Source organism: Parasteatoda tepidariorum, chromosome 12, assembly GCF_982258835.1.
Source record: "Parasteatoda tepidariorum strain Cologne lab strain chromosome 12, Ptep-v5.0, whole genome shotgun sequence".
In the NCBI taxonomy this organism is placed as follows: domain Eukaryota; kingdom Metazoa; phylum Arthropoda; class Arachnida; order Araneae; family Theridiidae; genus Parasteatoda; species Parasteatoda tepidariorum.
Window position 1 is genome coordinate 6,988,851 of NC_141766.1, and position 24,078 is coordinate 7,012,928.

The window sequence follows — 24,078 nt, forward strand, 5'->3', positions numbered from 1 at the left end:
GCATTCCCTTCTCAATTCATGTGTTCATATTCTTATAAATTGAATTAAAAATCCCTTTCTCTCTCTTTACCCGCATTCCTCCTCTCAATTTTTCGATGCTACATCTTTTTTTTTCTATGTGAGCTAAATTAGAAAATAATAAAATTTCTAATATGCTATAAAAAAAGCGCCTGTTCCCGGATTGTTCTGAATTCTAGGCTTCGGGAAAAAAAACTGTTAGGGATATGTAGGACACCTTATCCCCTCACCGCACACACCACGTCTCTCCTAACGAGATCCCTTAAATGCATTCTTTTAAACATTAATTTCGAAATAAATAAGTTAAAGTTTCATTATTTTATAGTTTCTTTCTTAAAAATTCTGTTATATATTATGGCACCATTAAAATTGGATCTTTGTGAATTTTCTCATTTGTGAAATGATTTTTAAGAAGTTGCAGGACTTCCATATTAAAATTGAAAAAAACAAAACAAAAAAAACCCACCTAAATCTGAAAAATTACCCGATTTGGAAAGCAATAATAAGGCTCTGAAAAATTGCATTGAACACAAATATTGCGTTTCTGATAACTATTAGTTAAAATACATAACCTTAAATTTGTAGTCCTGTATACCTGATGCCTGGTCCAAAAAATAAAGCTTTAGACTACACATTACTAATAGTAGCCTTTGGATACCAGAGAAATAAAAAACGATTACTACTTTTTGATAAGTGTAGGCAAAGCACCAGGATTGCTGATTTGATTTAGTCTTTAGTAAAAAATTGGATTTACCTGATTTAGAAAGTTTTTTTTTTTTTTAATAAAATCATAATTTTTTAATTATTCCTTGCCTACATCTTCATTTTAACAAGCAATGTTGCAGAGTACAAAAACATACTACTCATACATGTTAATACACAGAAAAATGTTTAGAATACATCTAGAATACACCATTACTTTTATTGTAGAATGCAGTTACATAATGTGTTATTTTTATTTTATAAAGATGCATTAACAAAATGTTGATTCATTTGAAAGCATGGCATTTTCGAATTAATACTGTACTGAAGCATAGTGACTCTGTCCTGTTTCTACATCTCAGTTAGCCAACAGCAACAATTTCTTTTTTTTTTTCAGAGAAAATTCTTAAATTAGAAACTTATCACAGTACCTTATATTCTTTAAAATGATGTAAAAAATTGTATACCTTATCATTCAAAATATTTTTTCGACCATTTTTAAGTAAAATGATAAATATGTAGTAAAAAGTATTTTTTGCATGGAAATAAGTTTGGAAAATTCGAATTTTAAATTTGCTTGAAAAGTTCTCCAGATATAGTGAAATACACAAAAAGTAAAATTAACATTAATAGGTCCAAATTTTGAATAACTCTCCGGACCAAACTATCAGGACCATATTTCCTAGATTGCGGCTACACCCTGTATTTTGGGGGTCAGAAATCCAAATCCGTCGAAGAAAAGGTATGTTTATTCAGAGAAAATACGTTTTTGTGTCTGATTTCGTAACTTAAAATATCGTCTGCCTTTATTAATTAGAATATTTGAAATCATCCCCTCGAGCCATTAAGATTAAGTCCTAGAACGTAAAGATCCGATCATTAGATCAAAAGTTACTCAGGGTGGTCAGTTTTTTAGAGCACTGTACATTAAATATAGTAACTAAGTAAGTAACGAAACTAATTTAGAAACAAACTTCAATATCACAATAGACTTTGATATTAAATCGCATTAACTATCCGAAAGCTTTCATCGTAGTAAAAATAAAATAGGAGTGCAGTCACCCGGCTTTAAAAGATAATGAAAACTATCAGTATTTCACAGTTAAGAATAAACTATGTACGCACATGCAAGGGATAAAAAATTAAATTTTATCTGAGAGGTAAAGAACTTCAATTCAGCTTTCTTTTATAATTTAGCTTTCATTATGAACAGAGGGAGGAACGAAAATAATTTCATGAAATTTCACCGTGAAGAGCTGACATAAAATTCAATAACAAAGAAATACAATTTTTGTGATATAACTTGTTTCCAATTATTTGGCGATCATCACTAGCAGAGCCGGATTATACCTTTCGTAGGCCCTAGGCATAGCCGTTTTTGGGCCCTCCCCTCCTTCCCGCACTCCACCCCTCTTTTCGAATTATATGCTAAAATTTTCTTGCACATTTTTTTTTACATTTTTATTAATATGGATTTTAATTTACAAATTTGTTTATCGAACTTTATCTGCAATACCGACATACTGCCGAATCCAAAAATCACAAAAATGTAATATATTACATCATAAGATTCTACAAAATAATTTATTACCGAAAAATATTATATTTTTATTTGTATCTTCATAATTTTGTGCAAAATACACTTGTTGTTTTTAAAGCTAAATTATTTTTGTCAACAAATTTTTTTCTCCCAAGTTTTTCGTAGGCCCCTGAATTTCGTAGGCCCTAGGCACGCGCCTAGTGTGCCAATAGGTTAATTAGGCCCTGATCACTAGTAGAGAATAAGTTACAATCAATATACCTAGGCAATAGCTCACTTTATTCAGTTACCAATTCCTAAATTGACTAACTATCATTTTCTCGCACAGTTTCCCTGATTAAATATAAATCAAAATGTTTTAGAGTAAGAAAAGAGTGTTTTTCTTTTGGTAGAAAGCTAACAATCTGTAATGATAGAAAAGCATTCTCAATTAAAGAAAATATTAATTTTTTATTCTAAATTCTTTTTTGTCCCGCAGTGGACTGATCGTTAAGACACGGTTTCCAGCAGATCAACGAAGTGTGTGGGTGGGTGACCACTTGGATCAGTCTGCGTAGGGACCGAGGGTGTTCGGTATTGCTCCTCGTTAAACTGTTCTACCGAAAAGTTCTCGACTTCGCGTTGTCAGGCTACCGAAGAGGGGGTGCCATCCTCTCTGCAGAGGATCAAAATTGTGATAGCATGTCTTCAGATCATCCTCAGGGATGTTTCCCAGACAGTCGCCAATAGCCCATTGTACAGCTCTAGTTCGACGTAAATGAACTACAACAACAACAACTAAGTTCTTTTTTCGCAAACTGTATCTTTTTTGTTTTTGTTCGCAATGACAGCACACTTTTCGTATCATTGTAGTGTCATCTAGTTTTCTGAGAAAGAACGACGAAAGAAAATTAACTAATTCAATGTATGCTTTTATAAAAATTTTAAAAACAAATTTTACAAAAAATTTTGAAATTTAACGCTATTTAATATGCAAGACTGTTCGGCAATCCTTAACATTATACAGGTATGGAGCTTTAGGTTCACCTTAACTCATTGCCTCTCCAGGGCAAACCTCTACACGTTTTCTTCTTTTAAGTTGCAAGTATAAAATCCATTTGGCACCCTAGTGATTGTAGTTGGAGCCCCAGAAATATCACAAAATTATCAAACAAAAATAATTCAAATTATGCAATTATTTTACAAATTTAAATTAGTAAGAAAGATCGAATGACAATGTAGTATATAAAATTAACAAGCGAAATGGAGGTCAAGCACATTATTGAATTTACCTCGCAAGGAAAAGAAACGAATGAAGCCTAATAAATTGTCAATTGAATGCTTTAGATTCTGTTTATTAAACACAAATAATAAATCAGGTTATAAACGCACGCATATAAGAAATACTACTCAAGGGAGTTTCAAAACATAATGATCACGTTGTGAGTCAAATGACTTCAAAATATACCGGAAACAGTAACCCGGAAGTATATGCAGTAAAGAGCTTGAAGCGCCCCCTAATTTAGAAAACACCATTCATAGGATATGGATGGTTAGTTCAATATAAATATAAACAACAATCTCGAGTTCTTGACCTGCTCTACTTCCTGTTAGAAAGTATACAGCTACTTACAACAGTTTATTCTACGAGGCGATATTTTCAAGGAGATAATTTCATTTTTAATAAAATAAATAAATTTTATAATTTCTGAGCTGAAATCTGCCGTAATTTATAAGATATCAATGATATTAAGTAATTCTGGTGAATTTGAAGTGAAATAGTGCTTTAGTTATTTAGTTTAGTAGCGATGCATTCCTAAAAAAGATGACATGATTGCTAGATTTAGATATAGGGTGGACCCATTCATACAACCATTTATTCATTCACAGATCGAAATTTTGACCTGACTCAGAGAACGATCGATCTCCAATCCAATACCCCCAGAGGTGTTGATTTGTTATGGGAACATGGAGAACTTTTGCAACTCGACAGATTTAACGTGCATCAGTCACTTTACTACACGGGGAGTCTTCGGCCGGCGGGGTTAGAACCCACGAACTCTTGGACATGGGCCCAGTGCCCTACCGATCAGGCTATCCCGGCCCTAAGTGTTTTATTACGATTGTTTTTTTTTCAAAAGAAAATTCTTACATATTGAAATGACCGATCTTCAACTGACGCTTCGTATAACGATTCTTCCTTTAAACATAAATAATAAATCAGTTAACAAATGGATGGGTGGTCTAATGTAAACAATAACAAGTGTCCCTAAACCGGAAGAAATTTAGAAAATTTCCGGTGTATCCCTTTGCTTATGTTATGACTACAAGGCGATGTGCGAGCAAGCCTAATATTCTATGCAGTTTTGTTATTGTAATTTGGGTTCATAACATAATTGTACCATTCATAAGAGCTTTCAGAAATGTATTGAATCTCAGAGGTCGTAAGGCCAAAAAAATTTTTGGAAAGTTAATATCTCATTGTGAATAATTCTTAAGGTTTGCCATGTTTTGTATTTTATCCCTTATATGGCTACATTTGAATAAAATGTCGCAAAAAATATCTTTAAAATATCTTTTTAAGATAGCCTAATTAGAAAATATTCTAATGATTATAATATTAATATGATAATGCTGAAGTTTAAAGGCTGAAAGAAAGAACTCGGTACATGTGAAATACTGCAAAAGATATGATGCAATAATATGATGGCGCGTTTTTTCAATCTGCGGCGTAAAAATATATCAGAAGCAGTAACCCGGAAGTCTTGAAAGAGCAATTTTACAACTAGCGCCACCACCCTTAGCTTAACACGATCACCCATCCATACACGTATACAAGAAATACTACTCAAGAGAGTCTTAAAACACAATAATCACGCTGTGAGCTAAATGGCTGCAAAACACACCAAAAATGGTAACCCGGAAGTATAGGCAGTCAGGAGCTTGCAGCGCTCCCTGGTGTAGAAAACATCATATGGAACTGAAGATTACATTGAACGTAGTTCTAAACGAAAGCATTGTGGAAATTTTGAAAACTATTTGTGACAATTAAATACGAAAAATATTAAGAAAAAGAGAATCAAAAAATATTGAAAAGAAGAGGAGAAAGAGGGTCAAAACATGGATCCGGTCTTCTCCCCAGATGGCGCATTCTAGCGTTGTGAGCGCAACCTTTTCATTCATAAGCTTCTCAACCATAAGCTTCTTTAATTGAAATAGAGAGCTATAAGCTTTAGAAAAGGGCTCGTTGCATTACTTGTTTGTTTATCAGATGCAAGTATTTTGAGCAAGAGAGGTTAATTTAAATTTCTTGTAAAGCGGATTTTATCTCAGCTTTTTAATTGCGTCTGTGCTCTGTTTCTGAAACAGAGCTGTTTGCTTTCAACGATAATAACCTCTCTTAAAGGCCAGTACTTTCTAATATAAAATTTAAGTTATTATCTTCGAAATGTGTCCACTATAAATAACTTTAATATCTTGCTAAAAGATTCATCATGATAAATACTTTTTGCTATTGGCTCAAGAACTAGTTTTAAGCTTCATAAGTTTCCATGAGAAATGCATTTTTATTTTGTTTATTAGGATGACAGAAGGGATATTAAATAGCCTTCATAATAGACTTCTAGTTTTATTTAAACTATGTATAGTGTTTTATTTGTATATTCTCATTACTTTTGCGCAATATTCTGCAAATGATGTAGATAGTTTGAAAAAAGAGAAAACAACCATGGAATCAATTTGTATCTTTTAAATAGAATTATCCTTAATTTAGGGGAATATTTCCATATTTGTACTTGTCTATGCAAATTGAAATTGCTCCGCTTTTATGGCAGGAATAACTTGCCCAATTTTGCAATGATTTTTATAGTTTCTCGCATGGAAAGTATTTCCGTATTGTGATCTGTAGCAGACTGAGCGCCAAGTTTTGGCAACTTCCAGGCAGTGGTCTGCGGAAAAAAAAGTCTCAAATGGGGACCAACTCAAAAGGTATAACTCAAGGTCCTTCCCAGATGAACCTTTACATGTTTTTTTTTATTAATATTTAAATTTACAAGTTTAAAATACATTGAGATGCTTTTTTCAATTTCTCTTGGCCCCTGCCCGAAAGTTGCAAAAATTTGACGTTTATTTTGCCACAAATAATACCAAAATCTTCTTCTCGCATGTTTTTGCCCTGTTGATACTTGCTAACTATTTTGGTACTGATACAAAATTCTCCCCATAGTATTTCATCAATATTTAGTAGTTTAAATGTGCAGTAATAAAAATCTTATAAAAGATGTTTATTCCACAATCTGAGATTCAGAGAAAATTTCTATTTATATATTTTAGGTGGGAAAAATTTATTTCTCTTTGAAAATAAATTTTTAAATAGATACAAAATCTTGTTATGTTTATTTAAAGATTATTTTTGTTTATAAACAGTATTATATATATATATATATATATATATATTTTCTTTAAAAAATATTTTCTACTTTCCTAATCTTTTTCTTCATGCATTTAATTGGTTATGCATTAACTATCAAACTGATTAACCATTTAACTGGTACATTTGGAACTAGTTAGTTTCCTTTTATAATTATTCTTTTATGGTCAAGTGTTTTGGATTTACTTTTATTGATGTAACTTATCTTCTTTCTTGTTGTTGAAGTTAGTTACAATCTTATCTTCATTGAAATCTACAAATCCATTATTCTGAATAAAATATTGAAAACTTATAATAAGAATGTAAAATGATTAAACATATAACTTAATGTATATATTGCAATATATTAGAGTAGGTAGCATAAAAAATATAACATGGTGCTAGTGTTTTTTAAAGGTGCTTTTTTCATTGGATGTTCTTAAAAAGTGCTTAATTTTCCCTTTTCGAAAATAAGATTTTTTGCTTTACCATGTCTATTTTTGCTGCTTATTATTCAAAAGCGTGCTTTTCACATTGTTCTATTCAACACTTTCACAATTCATTGAACCACAATCTATTTCGGTGTCCCGTTGGTCCACAGCGTATGAAAGTTCCAATCATTTTACATCTGCGTTCGGTGAGATTCTTGCACTCTCATATGCAACTCTGCTGCATTTTGCTCGATATTCTCAATTTTAGGCTTCATTTTCCACTCTCTGATATCAAACCAAAAAACCTCTTGATTTTTTTTATTTTTTATAATGGCTAACATAATCAAGAGAAGAGTTCTTTGTCAGAAACCGGTAACTTTATCATGATCATGTAAAGTCTTTGAAATCTATTTTACATTTTGTTAATGTATGTAGTGCTTGAAAATATTTTTTGTGTACTTGAAGAGTAGGTACTTATTTTTTGTTGAAAGATTTGGCTGCGCTACCTGGATAACCATCCAGTGATTTTGCTTGACTTTGTTAACTATGTGTCCTAAGATCCAAGGATTTCCAAATTACATACTAATTTTTAACTAAAAGTAAGGTCAGGGGGAGTAAAGTGGGTAGATGGAGGCTAGAGGAGATATTTCAAAAAATATATATTTTCTCCTTTTATGTTGAGATAGTTTGGTTGATATTTTTGGAGACATTTACTGGGATCCTGCAGCAGAATCGCGGCAACATCATTGTTGCAGAACGTTACAGAGCTCTTGCAGTAAGATTTTTCTTTTGGGATACCAACTGTACCAGTTTTGCACAAATGTTTTTTGCAGAGTTATTTATTTTTTAAAAATTGCCTTTCACATGCACCGAAGCAGGAAGAAACAGTTGTGATCCTTTGTAACCTTTCACCTCCATCGGACTTTGAAAGAAACTTTTTCCTCTCTGTGTAGGTATGCATTTAATTTTTTTTTAAATTGACATAATAATGACTTGCAAAATGCTGAGAAAAGAAGAGAACCTGTCAAAACTTTTTTTTCCTTTAGTATGTCTTACATGCTGCAGCCTGTAAACAGAATATCTGATATTTCTGTCTCTTCAATTTTAATCATTAAGATATTCAAGTTCAGCATGTTAAATTCAATCAGTATTGGTTACTTTCACCTATTGTTATTTTATTGTTCAGTGAAAACTTTTTAATTACAAAATTAAATCCACAACCATCAATCACAATCATTAACTTCTCAGTTCTAATTGAAACCAAAACTAACTATACCTTTCTTTATAGAATATAAAACGTTCATAATAATATCAGTGTATTGTTCTCCAAACATGTAACTCAAATTTCATTCTTTTTGATACCTAGCTCTAAAAATTCTGTATTTAACTGAATAGATAAAGAAGAAAAAAATTTCTAGGAAATAATGAGCAGTGGCTTTTTACCTTAAAAAGTATCTGTTAGAAATGTTGGCAATTGCTAACAAATTTCTTACATGTTATTTGGGTAAATATTAATAATCAGATATAAATTAACATAAATATATGTAAACTGGCAATCGAAAGATTCAATAAATTCCCATTGTGAGAATGTGTAATTTAAACAAAATAATCAAGAACCTGGTAAAGCCAACTTTACTTGTCTTATTTTAGCCAAATTTTGCTATGCTATTTAAATACCATAAAAACCATAATTATTTTCGTAGAATTTTGAATTTTTTTAAATTTGATATTTGTAATTTTTTCAACCTAGAAAAATAAGGATAATCACTAAATTTAGACTGTTTTATATTGTTGTTTAAATTTATTATAAATACTAAAAACAAAAACTTAAAGTATCCGGTGGGGTAAAGTGGGTTTAAAAAATAGGTTAATCACTAATTTTCTGTACTAATTTCTAAAACTAGTTTTAAGTAATGTGATATATTATCATCAATGCATAGCCTTGACTCTTACTTTTAAGTTAAAGCTGCATTTTTAGAAACAAGAATTCACCAAATTGAAGCTCTTCAGAGTGTTTTGAAATTTCAAGATTATGAAAAGCAGTATAAGATAACTTACAAGGCTTTGGAAAAGATTTATGAAGTATGTGTTTTTAATGTTTGATTTTTAAAAATTAAACTAAATTACATTCATCACTTTCATAATACACTGCTTATGTTTTTATTAATCCTTTAGGTATTTTATTATTTTCCTCTTTGAATTAAATACAGATTAGGTTATTTAAAATATGATGTGTAAACTGATTTGTGAAGAGTTGTTTATTCTATGTGCATAGTAAAGAAGAAAAAAAAAAGTCATATTTCTACTAAAAACTGTTTTAATAAACTAAAATGCATAAAAAAAAATTATTGGTTAAAAATTGCATATTTTAGCTACTTATAATTATAATGAATAACAGCATTTGTTATTGTACTTTATTACTGTTCTGCATTGATGGTCTTGTGAACTGCTGGGAATTATTTTCGTATGATGTGATTCATATTGTGGTTAGATTTAATGAGATTCTATTTATAGCAATGAAATTTTTAAACAACGATTAGTCACATTGAAAACCCTACATAAAATTCTATTGTTAGGAGCATAACTTTGAAACAAGAAATTTTCATTAAAATTTTTTTTAAAAATTGTCGATAAAATATCCGCTGATGCCAAAAGTATTTCTCTTATTCCTCAACAGATACTGCTTTTGTCAGTACTGCAGTATGTTGAGTGTTAATAGTTTAAGTAATTATAAATAATGATTTAAAAAAAACTTCTTTAGATAAAGATTTATATACATATCTTTTACTTTACTAAATATAAGTGTTCCAATTTTGAATTTCTCTTTTTTGACTTACATGATTATGCATGATGTATCAAAACTTTACTCATAGCCTAAAAAATGTCGATGGTAAAATCTCTGTTATTTTATTTTTCCAATGTTGGCAGGTATGCACTATTAACCCATCTTTATTTAATTACAGATATAGTGGTTTGTTATTTATAACTGATTGGAATATTTATTATTTCCAATATAGTTAATATTAAGAATTATTAGATAATATTTATTTGTATATATATATATAAGCAAGTAACAAACCATTGAACAGTGATATAATGTAAGCTATCTCCTAAACTGTAATTATACAACTAATTTGTCACATAACCGATTGAGGCAAATCTTCGCACTATTAAAAACTTACATAACTGATAAATGTATTAGATTTTCAATATGAGCTGATAACCATTAACTAAATATTACAATCATAATTACAAGTTACATTATTGTATTATGTCATTGCATACTATAACTTTATTACAGATGTATTTATATACGAAAAATAACCGGAAAACTTAATTGAGCAAAATTTTGAAATTTTATAAAAGAAAGTATTGAATAATAGTTTTTTTTATTTCTATTTCTACAAAAGAATAATTGAAACATTAAAAAATATACAGTACTGATAAGGGTAAAATAAGGATTCATCCTTCCAATCTTTTGTCATTTGTTTTTATTAAATTAGATTAGAAATAAAAAATGATTTTACTTATTTCACTTTGTATGTGCACTTTTAAGGTCAAAATTATCATTTGTTCAAATGAATTAAGTATAAAAAATAATTTTTTATTTGTGAAGATTTTGAACATCAGAGGAACCTCCTTTTGTTGATTTGCAGATTTTGACCAGTTCTGAAATTTAAAAGAAGAAGCTTTTTCTTTTTTTGGGGGGTGGGGGGAGTTGCAAGTTCTACACAGATCCGAGTTATGCTTAAAAAAATAGGAAACAAATCCTGAAATTACCTAAATCCCTAGACTATCATTATAAATGTATTTGATTGTATATTTATGTGCTTGAAACAAGTTTACACTTATTTGTAATGTTCATAACAAAGTTCAGAAATGTAAATAAATTATTTAATTCTCTGTTCTTTATAAACATTCTAGCACTTTAAAAATGCTATGAAAGTTATCTATTAAGTACTTATGAGATTTTGACGTACAAGAATATATGTAATCCTGCATTTCGGTCATTTTTATGTTCTTTATTATAGGTTAACTTAAGTGTTCTGTTAATAAAGTGTAAACCAAAACATTCTAAGTTTTTTTTTTTAATTAATGATTTAATTTTCACACTCTAAAATGAACTTTCAGTAGTTCAAGGAGTAAAATAGAATTCAAAGAAGTCTTTTATTTGAATCTTTAGGTATTTAATATTATGTTAAATTATTACACATTTAAAACAATTTACAATAAAAAAAAGTTTGATTTCAGCTTTATGAAATAATTTTCAAGAATTTTGTAAAAGATTTTTTGTTTAATACTTGTTATGTTCCTAATAACAAATTTTTAAAAAGATTTTTTTTGCATGTAAATAGTAATTTTGGGCCATTCTCTGTCAAATCATTTAGCCTAATTACAATTTGTCGCCTAAGGTCAGTAGATTTTTATGGAACTTGGTTAGTGTGTGATTTTTTTAAAAAATAATTTAAGCATTTTTAATCAGCTTTTGATTTATTAAGGAAACTGAAGAAATTTTTACATAATTTTACTTTTGATCTTACCTCTAAAACTCTTTTTTTTTTAAACCCGGAATAATAATATATATGTGTGTGTATATATATATACACATGCATACAGAAATTAGTTTATTCTGCTATAATTAAAAATATTTTCAAATTTTGAAAGGTTATAGCATCAAGTAAAGTTATTGTAGAGAACTCAAACTACATTCCTGGATTTGCTTTACCAGTAAACATATCTGTATATGAAGGTAATATTTTTATTTTGAATTTTTTTTTTTTTTTTTATTCCTCTTGAAGTTTAATTTCATTGTATTGAATCCCATTTAGCTTTAGGCAAAATAATTGATAACACTGCTATGTTTGGAGAATTTCGATTGAAATTACCGGATATCACAGAGAGAATAATGGATAACCATCAGGATTGGCATATTCTAATGAAATGGGCAATTGGATTCTCAAATTCAACTGGCGTTTTTGATAACAAGACTGTGAAAATGATAAATTTGGTATGTTCTATTGTAATAAGTCTTCATTTTTATATTTTCTTGTAGGGGAACACTAAATAAAAGTTTATCCAATGATTACATAGTTTACTTAAAACCAAGTGTATTCACTTCATGGCATAACTATCGTAAAGGTGGGACTCATATTCCTAATGGCCTAGTTTCTTAAGACCGAGCATCTTTGCTTGGCTTAAACCTTTTGCTAGGGCTCCATGTCAATGTTGGGGAAAATGGTTTGTTAGGACCTCGCCTTTGAGCTTGAGCTGGTCGCCAATGAATTCAAAAGAGGTCTTAAAAGAGGTAGGCAATGAATTAGAGTAATAAAAGGAAACTCTATCATCAGATGAAAGATGGGGAACAGAAAGGTACTTTCTAAGAGGAGAGGATCAAAAAAGAATGGTGTTACCTTCATAATATTGGGAACATGATGAAAATTGAAGTAACAGATACAAAAATTTTTTAAAAAATTGCATTCAGAATATTAACATAGAAATGAACAAGTATAAGAGAGAAAAATTAAAGTTTTAAGGAAACAAGAATAATGAAGAAAAAAAAATCAATAAATACAATTTTTCAGAATCTTTATTCAAAAATCCATGTTAACATTAAGTACAACTGTTTTTTGGAATAGAAAGTTTGGCAAACGTAAAAATTTTACATTTTTGTACATTGTATACTATGCTCTTAATGCAATAATTTTAATTGAAAAAAACTGCAAATATGTCTTTGAAAAATATAAAGAATTCAAATTTCACAACAAATTTTTTAAATAAACTCCCCAGTTGCAGAATGTTAGAGTTACTGCAGAAAGATTTTTTGTTTAGGCAGCAAAAAAAAGTTTGTTTCTCTTTTCTGCAGAATTTTTTGAACAATGTTTTTTTTTTCCTGCAGAATTATTTTCAAAAGATGCCTTTCCAGCTTGTCAGAGGGGGAAGAAATGCTTGTGATTTTTCTATTTTTCGTTGAAAATGAAAATATTACATTATGCTTGACTTGAGCTAGAATTTTAAATTGATAATATAAAAAGTAATTCTAAAAGTGTGAAAATGTAAAAAAAAAAAAAAAAAAATAGTATGCTCTAGTAATGTTCTATTATTTTTTTAAAGAGTACCTAACATATTTTTTTTTTTTTTTTTTTTTTTGTATTTTAATAATATATGAATGTGAGTGATGATTTTGTTAAAAATTCAGTTTTGTAGTAAAAGAATTATTAAATCATTGCGGATACATTTGCCTTTCCTTTTTTATTTGGTTGAAATAAAATCAATTAAATATTTTAATATATTATGTGCATGAAAATTTTAAATCACGTATTGAGTTTTCACTTTTTAGCTCACAACTCTCTGATTACATCGTAAATATATGTAGTGTTTTGATAATTTTTCGGTAATTGTTATGAATTTTCATTTGATTATTTACTTTTGATGTCTTCCATTGCTCAGTTATTACTACTGATATTCTCAGGATTTACTTCATTAGTACTGATATCATAACAAAACGATAAGTTCGAATTGTGCATTTGATTAGTTTACTTTTAATGTGATGATATTCGACTTTTCAGCAGTTATTGCTACCGATTTCCAAGGGTTTTTTAAAAATTTCAGTGTTTGTCATTTCATATTATTTTGAAGAGTGAAATTTGAATCGCACATTTAAATACCTAGTCACTTATTGATATGCTGAATTTACATCATTTGTTAATTTAACACTACTGAGCAATTTTGCCGAAATTAAGATACATGTAAGTACAAAGTTGTAGAAACTGGCTTCTCTTGTGAGGTAAACACTTTTTCACAAGCATGTTAATGTCCCATTGAACATCTGACATGAAACTTTTATGATGTTCTCCCCTGCGAAGATTAACAATGAGCATAGATTTTTCTGATTTGTTATGATTATCAATGTTTCCAACACTAATGTCTATCTACCAGTGGAGCACTGAACATGATTCATTGGAAGAAGCCTATTGTCTGCATTCTCTCGTGCTTAAACAAGCTTTTAGTGTCTGTTTCGATTTAAATGAAACTCAATAATTATTGTATGTAAACAGTGCTCAATATCCACCAAAACCTGAATATAAAGCTTTAAAAAAGATGAATAGTTAACCAAGTCTTGTAAAAGAAAAAAAAAAAGAAAAAAACATAAATTTCTACAAAACATGTGCTGCATTTTGTTATAAAGTATTTTTCTGACAAATAATAAATTTTTGTTACTTATGATTAGTTGACAAACATCATAAGTCACAATTGTTAAAATGATTTGCCAAGCTTTATATGTTTAAATATTGCATAAATTCAGGTGATTTTTTTTAAAAAAATTTACCATTCAAATTTGGAATGACTGCTATCAACAATTAAATGCAAATAATTCTATAATTCTAATATCTACATTAAAGCAATAATAATCTAGCTTACTTTAACTTATACACTATATCCAATACCATATTTATTTTGATAATTTTGTTAATTTGCTATAAATCCTTAACTTAAAAACTTTATCTTTTACAGCTTTGCCAAGAAATGAATTTGATTCCCAGAGAAGACAATTTTATCAATCCATATAGAAAATATAATTCAAAGGTAAATTATAGTTTGAACAAAAATTATTTTGGTTTATAATATAGTTCTTTCAGCTTTAGCCAATAGAACTAATGGTAAACATAAAACTATTAGCTATTTCCGAAATTATCTGCTAAAACAGGGTTTCCAAAATCCTCAAAAGCTCTTTTTGTTTCAAGGGTTTTAAAAGTCCTTAATTTCCAGTATCACTAGTTGATTGAAACAATTTTTTAGTCTTACAAAAATGGTTGAAACAAAAAGTCTGTCTTTCTTCACCTAGAATGAGACTCTGAATGGAAGGTAGCACATATTTAGAGACAAAAAAGGGTGTGTGTAATGGGGGGCTATAGGCAAGGAGAAGTAAGCATGCCCTTGCTGTGGATGTTTTATTAATATGTTCTTTTTTGTATGCCTAGAATGAGACCCTTCGTGGAAAGTAGAGCATTCTGAGAGAGATTATGGTGAAGGAGAGTGGGATACTGACTTCTTTTGGTCTTTTCTAAGGTACTTAAGTTCTGAGGTACCTACATTGACCATCAAAATTGACAGAGTTTAAGAAATTCAATTCTAATGGTAGTGCACATGCTTATAGAAAAAAAGTGAAAGAGAAATTTTTGAACTCCAGTCCATGAAGGAAACAGCTTTTTCTAAAAACTTGAAGAATTAAATAAATGTGTATGATATTTCAAAGTGTAATAAGTAACTGTACATTTTTAAGAAGCAGTAACATTTTTTGAAATTCCCTATTGTATTAAAAAATAAAAAGTTCTGTAATAAATACAACTATATGAGAACTTGCAATATGATGAAAAAATTTTTTTAGTAAGTTAAATAATTGGCACTGTCACTGTGGGTTTTTGTATATTTGATATTAAATAATTATTACACTATTTTTAATGTCCTTAATTTTTTCAAAAATTGTCCTGAAAACTCCTTAATTTTTGCTTTGAGGAAACAGTGAGAACCTTGTAAAATTATAGTTGCAAGTGTTTCATAGTTTCTAAAATGTTGGCTCCCCTTGTCGATTTTAAGAGTTTTAGGGTGTGCTAGGGATTTTTAGAAGATTCTTAACAGACTATAGATAAAATTGATATTTAGCACACATTAAATTCAAAGAATTATTTACATTTCTAATTCAGTACATATTAATTGTTTTTAAATCTATTATATAATTTTAATTATTTGCATATTTTGAAAAAATAAAGTGTACTTTTTAATCATAATGAGAAAATATGAGTATAATACCCACTTTACAATTTTGCTGTTGAACTTATATATGAATTTGAAACTTCTGTAGTTTCCCAAGACTCATGTTCTTTAACTTAATTAAAAATGCAGTTTTTGTTTTTCTTTTCTCTCTCTTGTTTTTTTTTTTTTTTTTAAATATTTATCTCTAACTTAATTTATTAGTTTAATTTATGTAATTTCTCCTTTGTTTAACAATTCAAAATTCATGATCTACTTGTTGTTAACTTGTAAAATAAATACAACTCTGATTTGATTTTGAAATATGTCTCACTTAGTATTCGCTGTAAAAAACATCGGCTAAGCTTTGCATACTGAAATGGTCAAATTCATAAACATCATTTATTTCAAATTTTTCTTTTTTATAATAAATAATAAATATTTTTTTATAAGCAAATGCTTACAAAAAAAAAATTTCATCAAAGTTATTTTTATCAAATATTGTATTAAAAACATTTCTAATTTAAGTACATCTGTCATAATGCATATTTTCAATAATTTAAAGGCAAGATTATGTAAGTATATCATAACAAAAATATGAAAAGATTCAAATTGGGATAAAAGAATTTTATCAATTATTATTATGATTGGTGTTTTTTTTCTTCTTTTGGCAAGGGAACAGTAAACATTTTTTGACTTGCGAAATAGACAGGTTTCAGAAAACGTTCGGAACCCATGATCGAAAACTTTTATGGACAGACCTTGTTTATATTTGAATATATAGATTGTAATATAAACAATGTTCATGAAAAGTTTCATAAACCTTCATTAAAACAGAATTTATATATTCTGTTATAAAACAAGGTCTTGATTTCCATTCTAGAGTATAATGAGATCTGACATTGAATAATGTTTTTAAATTGATTTTCATGTATAAAGGTTGACTTCAAATATGATGATTAATTTGTGCAAACTCAGACATAAAATAACTTTTTTGGCAAATTTAGATTCTTCACCATCAAAATATGAGGGTTAACTGCAATTGGAAAAATATAGTCCCAATAATTTAATTAGAGGAATTGTTGAAAGTTAAGGTCAATTAACGTTTTATCTTTTTACAAATTTTGCAATATTTTGAGATAGAGGTTTACCATTGTGTGCAAAGAGTTTTGCTGACAATTTCTTTGAAAACTCAGCCCAAATTGTTAAGCTTGGTCACCCAGAGATGATTTGAAACACATTATTTTTCAAGATGATTTATTTTGTATTTAATTTTTATTGTTGAAAATTTTTTCTACAATTTGATCATTTTTCAAACGTTATATTACAGAATTTTAGTGAGTATCTAAATTTGTGCAATCTATGATATACAGTACAGAACCCGTTATCTGGAAATCAGAAAAACAAAAAACCGGAATGAAATTCGATAAAATTTCCCGCCTTTTTTTTAAGAAATGTTTTTTTCCTCATAAGATTTTAGGGTTTTTCTTTCTTTTTTGAAAGATGTTTACCTTACCATCATTTTGGAAATAATCATTAGTGTATTCTTTCATCGTTTTTTCTTCTTTTTAAGATTATTTCCAAAAAAAAATTATTTTTTTGGTTGGGTTTAACAAAAAAAAACGGCTTTTTGTAGCGATTCAGAAAACCGGAAAAATCAGTTATCCGGAATAGCGATGGTCCCGATCGTTCCGAATAATCGGTTCCTTACTGTATTAATAACTTAAATAACTTTGTATTTATCTGAAATCATGTGAATATGCTTTTAAATGAAAAAAAAGGTTTTGACCTATCACTAAGAAATATAATTACAATAAAAACTTAATAAAACAAGTACAAGTATTACAAAGAAAGTGCTATTATGACAAATTTCCAAGTCACCATCAAAGTTATAATATTAAAAACACCAAAATTGTATGTTTATAATGATTTAAAAATTAAGATTGTTTCTTTTTATATTTTAACCCCTTATTTTTCCCCCACAATGTGTGTGTGACCACTATCTAAGCAGGGCCGTAACTAGGCCTGGACAGTCAGAGTGTTGCTCCTAGGCCCTGGTGGTCAAGGCGCCCCAAATAAGGGAAATACATTTCTGCAAAATTAGGGTAATTTAAAATATATTCTATCTTATCTTTTTTATTTTTAATTAAAATAAAAGTGTTAAGAAACAACTGCTAAAAAGAATTTTTTTAGTTTGTAGTCATAAGTTTGGATTTCTTTTCCCTTGAAATAGAAGGAAAAGAGAAGATTCTTTCTTCCCTCTGAAGAGCAATAACGATGAGCAGGGAGGGGTGTAAGGAATAAAGGCATTCTGTTGATTGTATATATTACTTCTGCCTGTTGTAGTTGATAGTTGTTTCATCAATGATCTATGAGTCTGACCACTAAAAATGAATACTAAGTATTATTTACACTTGCAAATGTTGTGCCTTCTCTTTGAATCTTTCCTGGAAAACCATTCAATGGCCCATTGACCATTATCTGTGCAATATCATTTCTGGTTTTTCCAAAAAATAAATATTTCCATTCCTGAGAAAAAAAACTTTTTCTTGAAGGAAAACACGGAGGCTGCTTGTCATTCTGTCCCTATCCTTGCAAATTTAGCATTGTACCTAATTTCTGTCAGTTCGATCCGCACAGCGGTATTTCGTTTTGCACAAAAAAGTCCAATTTAATATTGAATCCAAGCTTTGAACATAGATATGAATTTGTTCTTATGTCTTTGTTACATAATTTCAAGGTAAATTTACAGTTATCAAAATTAAATATATTAAATTTTGTCAATTTTAATCTTTTTGAAATAAATTATTATTATTTATTATGTTTTACAGGAAGAAAAAGAAATTAGCAATCATTTAATGAACGTTTCAATAACAATTGAAACGTAAGTTATATGGTTGTTAATCAATTTTGTGATAATAATGGCTTATTGATTTTCCGCTTCTAAAAATTGATTTTCCGCTTCTAAAAATTGATTTTCCGCTTCTAAAAATTGATTTTCCGCTTCTAAAATTTAATATCCTAATTTGTGTTAATATATTTTGTTAATATTTTTGGTATTATTTATCTTTTTCTGCAGTGTATCTAAAATGTGTCAAATGTGAATATAAATCAAAATTAAAAATTCTAAATATATTTTGTGTAAAACAACTTCTTTTTTGCAAAATCAATATTACTCCGTATGCATCTAAGTTATTTAATATTAAAACATTTCAGAATTGTTTAACTAATTAGTTTTTTTTTTAATGTCTAAATTTATTCTGATTTTACTATTTCTCAAATTTTTTCTGCTTTCATTAATGCCCATATCTTTTATTGTGTTTCGTATGTGACAAGCTGAAACAAAATTAAAAATCTTGAAGCTGCTCCATACATAAAATACTATTAAGTTTTGCAGTTAGTGTTGATCTTCATATTCCAAAATTTAATGAGCGATTTGATTATATTATATATCATTAAACAGATTTTGAAATGATTAAATTTTTTTACATAAAATTGACCAAATTAGTGTTAGTTTCTATGGAGCTGATGGACTGTGGAGCCCATGGTTGCGAGTTCGAATCCCGCTCAGGGCATGGATGTTTCTTTCTCTCTGTGTGTTCTATGTCCTTTCTTTTGTGTGAAAGTAACACACCCTATAAACAGACTTGTGGTTGTATATTGAGGGCGACGCTACTCCACCTCTGTGACTTAGCCATAGGTGCTCACTGGGTAACGATATAGCAATTCTGGCATTTCTGAGGCCAATGGGAAATAGACCCAAGTGCCTGCCATTAGCCAAAAAAAATATTTTTTTTTAATGTTTAATGTTGATATACTTAATTTGTATTCTGATGGTATAAATTATTATTGTAGTTTTGTTATTAAATGTGCCATTAATTTAGATAAATTTTTCTGTTCCTCTGTTATCTATTCAGTTTTCTATTACTCCCTGTATGTTTAAATACGTCTAGTTTAATTAAATTTTTTTTTAAAAATCAAAACGTTCCGTTTAAATTATTTGTGATTTTCAATTTCAAAAATTTAAGTAATTTAATATGTAATTTTTAACATTTTAAAATTGTAAAACTGATTATTTGCAATGGCTTTGTGGTCAAAGCACTGAGTTGTCATTGTGAAGTGCAGGCTTATTGAAGTCCAGTGTCTATATTAATTAAATTCAGATTTTTTACCAATTGTTTCCCTCAAGTTTTTATTACTGTATGTTTAAATTCATGAAGTTAAAACAAGGCTAAATTATTTTGAGAAAAAGAACATAAATATTCATTGAGCTCCTCAATAGTGCTTAAAGAATAATTTCCAATTAATGTTTTGCTTTAGATAAAATTAAAAATAAAGTGTTTTGAGAACTTAAGTTCTTTAATGTAGTTAAGTTCTAAAATATGGGTACGTCGTTCTTTAATGTAGTTAAGTTCTAAAATATGGGTACGTCATTCTTTACTGTAGTTGAGTTCTAAAATATGGGTACGTCCAGATACATTTGAGTGATGATAATTAAATTTTAATACAAAAGTCTATTGTTTTTAAAATAATAAAAAATAGGTTACGCTGAAACTATATATCACCAGGCATGAATACCTTTTCAAACGATTAAAAGGAAAATCTCAAGGACAGCTAAATTTGTTCACATTAATATAATAAGAAATATGTTTTGATTTACAAAAAACTTGCACATGAAAAACAAATTTTAGGTTACAAAATCTGCCTAAATTTATCAAAAGACATAATCTTTAGAGTCATAAAAAATCTTAATATCTTACAACACTAGTAAAAAAAATGTCCTAATGATGAAATGTGCGAAAATAAATTTTTCGTATTTAGAGTACACACTTATGTAAAAATTATTATGATATTAAATGATATTGGATTATAGAGAATATTAAATTTATTATAATATTTTTAATTAACTATTATTTTTCTTTTCAAAACAATTTCTAATTAATATTTAAACTAAAAGAGCCCGTCCAAAAATTTATGCCCAGGGGTCTCGAGTGACAAAATTACGACACTGCAGTTAAGTTTCACATTTCTGCCTTTCATAAAATACAGAGTTATGTAATTCAGTCCACAATACTTAGGCAAAAGCAGTCTACTTTTGATAAGTATTTTAAAGGAAGATGATTTTTCAAAATAGAAGAAAAAGAAGTAAATATGTCTGTTCCATTATTTAGTATTTTCATTGCTATTTTAACAGTTAATATGTTAAGGGAGCTAATCATGACAAGCTCGCTATAATGACTATTTCATCTGCTATTATGAATTGTCATTTTAATGGTCTTGTACTGCAACCTGACTTAACACTTTTTTTTCATAAAGACAATACTTTTCAAATCAAGACAAATTGGTACTCTAGCTGGGAATAAGTTAACTCTATCAAAATTCAATTTTCATAATATTTGGGTTTGATTCTTTAATTTAAATCTCTTAATTTTATATTTATTGTTTAAAAACGGCCATTCAAATATTAGATAAGTACCTAATGGGGAAAGGATTTGCCTTTAAGAGACAAAAGACCCTATATCTTCAAAACATTCTTACATAACATTTAAACAACCCCTAAATATCTCAATAACTATCATATATTTCTGTGTTATTGTAGCATCATATATATATATGTATATACATACATTGATATACATACATATGCATACATTGATTCATTAATGTGAATAAATAGTTTTTAATATCTTTTAATTCTAGGTTGCGAAAGAAGAGATTACAGTTGCACCAAAACAAAAAAAAATGAAAAACAAAAAAGGACCACGGATGACTAAATTGAAGTCTGAACTTTAAGCGAGCTTCCCAATTATCTAAAGAATGAAAAACAAATGTTTTTTAATAAAAATATGCAATTGATGAATGGCTGTGTGTCAAACTATTTTTTTAATCTATTACTGAAATCCTTTTAACTCAAATTCGAAGGTACTACTGTGATCAAAAAGTATTCGAAATGATGCCATAAATTAAGAGGCACAGTGAAAATTTATTTCACTTTCTTCAAAATAATGTTGTTTTTTTAAATGCACTTTTGCAAAAGTTTCATTTAATCATAAAAACATTCATTTTTGTCAATACCCTTAAAAGATTGTATTGATTTTTTTTTCTAATTCACTTCTGTCAATGTTTTATTGAATTAATTTTCATTTCTTAAATACCTAAACATCACAAACAAAAAATCATTATTGTGGATGCCCTCCAAATATTTTAATAAATATTCTTTTATGAAATTAATTTATTGAAAATAGTCATGAAGAAAAGCTCTTTATGCAGTGCATTGCAACCTTAAATGTTTTTTTTTTTTTTTTTTTTAATTGCTCCACAGTAACCAAATGATGTAGGAACTTGATTAATGATGTCTCTTGTTTAACCCAGATCAACAAGTATCAGTTCTTAGACCTCATTGATATCTTTCAGAGACCTTCAATAAATTATGAAAGAAAACAAGTATCTTTGAACACCAGAAAATCGAGCAATAAGCTTGTAACGATTACTTTTGTTAATATTTTTAATAAGTGCATAAAGTCTCGTAAGCTTGGAGTAAATAATTACGGAAACATTGATATTTTTTAATAAGAAATAAATTTTTTTGTCTTCCGTTTTATCATTAAAACGTAAGAGATATTCAATGAAATTAAAAAAAAAAATTTAGTAATTTAAGATTAATCACAAAATTGTTGATTTAAAAAACTCCGCAAGTTACGAGTATTTAAGCTAGCTCTTTTATACTGCACATGCACTGAAAATTTTTTTCATAATTTTGTAGTAAATTGTATTTTGCAACTAATAAATTTTTTTTTATTTGAATACCTTACAAAAGTTTCAAGCAATTTTCTAAGTAGTTTTTGCACTTTTTTAAAAGAAACTCAAAACGATCAAGAGTTTTTCACAAATTTTATTTTTTATCAAGACACAAAATTTAATAATACCATACAATAATCGTCAGGAAATTAAACTTTGATGTTATAGAGAAAGAAGGCATACTTTTATGGGGGGGTAATCCCCCACAATGAAGGTCTCATTTTTAATAAATCTTGTTTAATAGTTCCTGAGGAAATTTGTGGATAACCCCTTATCGTTTTGAGCTCTCTTTTAAAAAGTATAAAAGCTACTTAGAAAAGAGCTTGAAACATTTAAAATATTCAAATAAAGCTTTTATTAGTTGCTAAATAAGATTCCCTACAAAATTATTAAAATAAATTATTTAAATTTCTTTCGCGCATGTGCAGTATAAAAGAACTAGCATAAATACTTGTATCTTGCACAATTTTGTAATTAATTTTAAATTTCGCCAAAAATTTTTTTTAGTTCCATTGAATATTTATTAAGTTATAGCAGAAAACGTAAGGTGAAAAAATTATTTTTTTATAAAAATGTCTATTTCCTCCATAAATATTTATTCCAGGTTTACAAAACTTTATGCAGTTATCAAAAATAACTAAAGTAATCGATACAAGTTTTTTGCCTGATTTTCTGGCATAGGTGTTCAAAAATACTTGTTTTCTTTTGTAATTTATTGTAGGTCTTGCGAACCTCAGAAAGCTTTAAATCTTATTGCTAAGTATAAAAAATCGCATGAACTAAACATCTCTAAAGTTACAAAATAATCTTTTTAAGTATTTATCAAGAAATTTTTTTAAAAAATTCAAAAACTAAAAGTGTCTACTCTTCCATTATTGCAGGGTAGTGTGTTTTCAAAAATGGATTAAATACATTATATTGGATAAATTCTTTTTGATCACAGGAATGATTACACACACTTAACAATATGTAGTTTTTTGAGACAATATATTATGTTACTCTACCTATTCAATGTTTTACATTTGTAATAAAATCAAGATTGTTTATTGCAATCAACTGAACACAATCCAGATAATAAACTTGGAAATTTTCTTAAAAATTATTAGTTTAACTTAGCTTAAAAAGCTTATCAGTACATCTGTTATTTTGAACATTTAAGAAAATTTTTTTTTTCCATAAACTTCTTGAAAATCTTTTGTTTTCAATAAATAAGTTTGTCATTGCCCATAGATGTTTCAATTTACTTCTAGTACCCTACCGCAAGCTCCCTGAAATGAAGTTCCATCTGGAAATGTCATGTGAATCGGGAAATTTTTTTCAGAATCACAGACCCTGTGAAAACTCCAGTCAAGACACTCAACTATTTTTTCCCCAGCAAGTTTCAAATGCCAAAAGATCTTATTCGTATAAGGAATAATGATTGTTGATGTCTAAATACAATAAAATGCTGATGA

At 28.3% G+C, this 24,078-nt stretch overlaps 1 protein-coding gene across 2 annotated transcripts; it reads left to right on the forward strand.

The window, feature by feature from the left end:
• The first annotated feature begins 5,411 nt into the window (after positions 1-5,411).
• Positions 5,412-21,686, forward strand: LOC107443703 (coiled-coil domain-containing protein 134). Of its 2 annotated transcripts, none has more exons than XM_016057656.5 (6): positions 5,412-5,979; positions 9,039-9,160; positions 11,744-11,828; positions 11,908-12,086; positions 14,591-14,662; positions 21,527-21,686. In XM_016057656.5, the coding sequence occupies exons 1-6, from the start codon at positions 5,823-5,825 to the stop codon at positions 21,617-21,619; spliced, it is 708 nt and encodes a 235-aa protein (XP_015913142.1). In that variant the 5' UTR covers positions 5,412-5,822; the 3' UTR covers positions 21,620-21,686. The 2 variants fall into 2 exon arrangements, with proteins under 2 accessions (XP_015913142.1, XP_042901837.1); XM_043045903.3 differs by lacking the exon at positions 21,527-21,686 and adding an exon at positions 15,058-16,142.
• Positions 21,687-24,078: the final 2,392 nt, after the last annotated feature.

What these genes read in the sequence shown, in the direction of transcription:
- LOC107443703 (XM_016057656.5), top strand. Translation starts at nt 5,823, where the DNA reads ATGACAGAAGGGATATTAAATAGCCTTCATAATAGACTTCTAGTTTTA. An exon ending in AACAACCATGGAATCAATTT is followed by an intron (nt 5,980 to 9,038) that starts GTATCTTTTAAA and finishes CTTACTTTTAAG; the next exon opens with TTAAAGCTGCATTTTTAGAA. An exon ending in ATAGAAAATATAATTCAAAG is followed by an intron (nt 14,663 to 21,526) that starts GTAAATTATAGT and finishes TTTTAATTCTAG; the next exon opens with GTTGCGAAAGAAGAGATTAC.